Source organism: Rosa chinensis, chromosome 2 (assembly GCF_002994745.2).
Source record: "Rosa chinensis cultivar Old Blush chromosome 2, RchiOBHm-V2, whole genome shotgun sequence".
Classification (NCBI taxonomy): Eukaryota; Viridiplantae; Streptophyta; class Magnoliopsida; order Rosales; family Rosaceae; genus Rosa; species Rosa chinensis.
In genome coordinates this window covers 20,811,664-20,816,283 of record NC_037089.1, presented here as the reverse complement: position 1 = coordinate 20,816,283, position 4,620 = coordinate 20,811,664, and the positions used below count along the sequence as shown (strand labels likewise).

Genomic DNA, 4,620 nt, shown 5'->3' with positions numbered 1-4,620 from the left:
TTTATTGCCATACTAATTGCGGAGTTAATTGCAGGTCTAGTGGTAGTTGACCACTCCCACGATAAATAACTGATAGTATTAGAAATGAGAATGTACAATAAGGCAGGACATTCCATTTACAAACCAAGCACTAATGTCACTAGACCAAATGATATTAGAGATAAAAGTCACAAAACAATCACTTTAGATCCAATCTTACTACCCAATATAATTATAGGGTATTGAGAACTCAATAATGTTTTTTTGTTTTTGTTTTTTGAAATGGGGCTGGTGCAGCTGCCCTCAAACCTTGATTAATAAAATTGCAGAATATAAGGGGAGACGTAGAGCCTGAACCCCAGATTACAATAAGCATAAAGAGAACATCCTGAAATAATATCAGGACTCTCAACAAAATCTATGTATCTAACAAGCAGAAATTAGCAAATAGTGCACGAATGACTGCTCCATTTGCTTTGACATAGCTGTGATATACCGGAAAGTTAACTCTATAATGAAGAAGCATCATTACAAATAGCACAGCTTTCTCACTATGTTGTTGCACGAAAATAAATCCGGCGACACTCAATTTCATTCTGCCACTAGGAGGTTTCGTATATTTCATCAAGCAAATAACTCGCAGTCTCACTAGACCAAACAATGCACACTGAGTGTGCATACAGGGAAAAAATCCACATCGCCCTACTGAAATATGATATTGTTGGCATAAAGCCACGTCTTACTAAATGTAAAAAAATAATAAATAAAAGAAAAAAAATAATTATATGGGCCTAGAGCCGAAGCCTAGGCCCAAGTACCATCATGCCCACGCCAAAGCCCAAAGATGCAGGATGTCACCATCTCGCCGCCATCCTCGCCTTCCAACCACCGACACCATCGCCACCTCTACTAGCTTGTCACCGAGAGATCGCAATCCGTCTAAGTTCCCCATTACGCCGACTAGAGGAAACAAGGCACCCAAGATCGATCATAAATTGTTGAACCCAAATCGGAGATCCTAGCCTTGCCGCCACCCAGTCGTCATCTCCAGGTGATCATCGATCTGCCAAACACCAACTCGGACAGGCCCCGACCTTTTGCACTCTACTCTCAGGCAACACCGACCTCGCATCAAACCGCCACAATCCATCGCCATAAGATCCTCCACTCGGTCGACACAGTGCTGCCAACCCCCCATAGCCCGCACCCCTACTAGGCCACTCTCCAACAGACACTAGGTCCCCTCGGGCCCGTTTGAAGACGACGCCGCAAGGGCGGGCCGTCAGACAGAGTATCTCTCTCAACAAGGTCTAGGTTTTCTCTTCCGTTATTTTTGGAGCTCTCTCAGTAATGTTTATTTGCTTAGTAAAAGAAATTATGCTCAATCACCCTTCAACAATCTAAATCTGATTGTGGAAAAAATTATTTTAGTTTCTAACATTGGATCTAGATGGACAAAAGAATTTTCTTCATTAGCTCCATTTAGATTAACTCCATCAATAGAAATTACTTGACAAATGACTCGCAAATCAGTCATGCCGAAGGTTGAAAACAAATATCTAACTGGACTAGCTGTGACATCTTCTAGGGGCCGTGACCACTTACCCAATTTCAGCCTAAAAATTGCCCACTTACTCCACTAAGAGTTTTTTGCTCCCATTTACCCAATCTAACATCTATTGATGCCCTCATTTTAATTAACAAACTACACTCCTTTAAGACTCTCTCTCTCTCTCTCTCTCTCTCTAGTCGGACGGCCAGATGCAGAGCGACAATGCCTTCAACACCTTCTTTTCCAAGACCGGCGCCAGCAAGCATGTCCCACGCGCCATCTTCATCGACCTCGAGCCCACCATCAAAGCTTCTGAACAAACGATCCCAGCCGAAGTTGGCGAAGTCGTTGAACAAACGATCAAAGCTTCTGAGATTTGTTCGATTGTTCCTCATCAAACCATGACCTCCAGTGTTCCTCGACCCAGACCGCGACGAGCCAGACCTGCATCTCGTCGCCGATCTGTACAGACCACCGGTCACCCCAATCACCGGTGTTTTCGTCCCCAGAAGCTCAGGGGGGGGTGTGGAAGACTGAAATTTTCTAGGTGCATAGAGCAATCGCCTGTGTCTTCGTCCCCGGTTAATCCGATCTGGTGGCCAGAGCAATTTCTGGGTGGCCAATTTTTTAATATTTTTTTTGGTATACTGTGAGCTCTGAGAATGGGGAAGGAAAAAAAAAGTGAACGTGTAGAATTGAACATATAAATTGATCAATTTTGTTTGTAGTGTATTAATTTTGGTTTCGGGAGTTTATGCAATTCACTGGAGGGCAATAATATGATTATTGGAGGGTAATAATATGATTATTGGGGGCAATAATATGATTATTGTGTATTACTATAGGGCAATAAAATTGGACGCAAGAATCCAGTCACCGTCCGATGGTCGGATTCTGGTCACCAGTTGCAGGATTCCCATCCCCGGAGTCCAACAAGGTCTCCAATGACTTCTCTCTCTAAGTGACAAAGCATGAGAGGGCAAAACTGTCCTAAAAATAAATAAAAAGCAATTAAAAAAAAATACTTAATTGGGTATTAGGAAAAAATATATATAAAATATTGTGTATGTGAGAAATCTCTTAGAGTGTGTGAGTAAGTGGAGTTAATTAATCTCAAAATTGGGTAAATGATCATTTCCTCTTAATTCTATGTGTGTTAAGAAGCAAAGAAAGTCAGCAGACAACAAGTCAACGTTTCTTCATGATCCAAGTTTTTCTCATCAGTAGAGCAACACGTGTCAGAATTCTGGAAATTAGTTGTGCAGTTTGTTATTTTGTGTTGCTTAATTAGCTGTTCATCACATTACATATATAATGCCTCACTCGGTTTTTAAATTTCTTCTTAAGCCTGTACAAGAGATTTTTTTCTCTCTCTCAAAACCCAGATTAGCTTAATTGCCTTACATGGATTTTCTTGTGTAGCTTTCTACATCAATCTTCAACACAGTTCTTACTGTTCTTCATAGTTTCTTATGTATGTATACCCAGATATATGATATATTTATTCATAGTTCGATATCACTAGTATGCATCACCCTATAGGCCTATAAAGTCACAATGGTTCTCCTAATGATTTTTCAATTCTCATGGCAGTAACTGATACCCTCAGCTTGGAGGAAGACTAAATGGGTGGGTTGCTACTTCCTTTAAGTAAAAGAATGAGCTTCTAGCTCAGTCTTCAGTCTCCTAAGCTAGCTAGCTGAGAACTCTCACAAATCACATGGAAACGATGAGTTGTTAATACGGAGACTGATGACTGAGCAGCTACTTTGTTACTCATCATCAAGCTTTCAGTTTAATTTCCTTTTGTTATAAGTTCGCTTTCTGTTAGCAGAGAAATGTTTGCAAACAAACAGAAAAGTTCTATCAAATTATTTGCTAGATGGACTAGTCAGTTTATTTCATTTATTATACATAAGATGCAACTAAATGAAGCAGTAAGAAACAAATAAAAACACAGAATAAAGCCGAAACATTATGTGGTTACAACTTACAATATATTATTCATCCTGTTGGTTTTACTATGCATCATTAATTAGTACCACCAAGAAGACCCTTAAGTTTCTTAATCTCAGCACTGTCAAGGAGAGTAGTCTGTGCTATCAATTCAGTACGTAAATCGTTTTGAAACAGTGATTTCTCCAGATTCTGCACACCTGGGTCGTCACTGCTGAAGCTAGCAAATACAAGGGCTCGAGTATCACCTGCATTTACTTGGAAGTGAAGCAAACCTCGAGGTAAAACCATAATATCACCTTTCTTCAGATTTTTTACATAAGCTTTGTTATCTGAGGCGATGAACCCAGCTATAACTTTGCCTTCCGCAACAAGTATGACCTCTGAAGCTCCGCGGTGAGTGTGCATAGGAACAACTCCACCAACCTCCATATCCGCACGAGCCAGCGAAATACCAAGGCCATTTAGACCAGGAAATTGAGCTACAAATGCAGCTTTAAGTCGGACTTTGTTTAATTTTGAGTAGTTACCAGGAACTCCTAGACCAGAGTACACGAAATCGTCCACCTTAACATCTGAGGGGTTTTTGCAAGAGTATCCTGCAGGGCCTGGAGGAGCTGTGTAGTCTGCAACACAGAAATCTTGGACAGCAGCATAGGAAGAGGAGAGAATGAGAAAAAATATGAAGCAGATAGAGGAAATCATCATGATATGTTTGGAGATTATCGTCCACCAAAAAAGTAGGATTTTATTCAAGATTTCGTACAAAGCAAGACTTGGCAAAAGAGTAGATCACATATATAACAAACAAGAAGCATAGAATCAAGATTAGGTACCAAACCAGCTATTTAATTCAGCACCACTCCTTTATGCAAGATTTCTTACCAAAAAGATTATATTTAGTAAAAATCTATTGGTCAAATATTATTATCATGAGGTCTCCTTGGCTGAGTTAGTCAATGTACCAACTCTGTAGGGAATACATTAAGTCTCTATTATTGCAGTAAAGATATTTTATTTATTAAGATTAATCCATCGCATTTTTTTATTTGATCAAAGACCCGACAACATAGAAATAAAATAAAATTATATATACAGTAAAGGGTGGAAAAATAAGTTATGATTCAAATAAG

At 39.7% G+C, this 4,620-nt stretch overlaps 1 protein-coding gene across 1 annotated transcript; it reads right to left on the bottom strand.

Annotated features, from left to right (window-relative positions):
• Positions 1-3,392: 3,392 nt before the first annotated feature.
• On the bottom strand, positions 3,393-4,321 carry LOC112188337 (auxin-binding protein ABP19a). Its single transcript, XM_024327429.2, has one exon. It carries the CDS (start codon positions 4,193-4,195, stop codon positions 3,563-3,565), a length of 633 nt encoding a protein of 210 aa, XP_024183197.1. The 5' UTR covers positions 4,196-4,321; the 3' UTR covers positions 3,393-3,562.
• Between the last annotated feature and the right edge of the window lie 299 nt (positions 4,322-4,620).

What these genes read in the sequence shown, in the direction of transcription:
- LOC112188337 (XM_024327429.2), bottom strand. Translation starts at nt 4,195, where the DNA reads ATGATGATTTCCTCTATCTGCTTCATATTTTTTCTCATTCTCTCCTCT.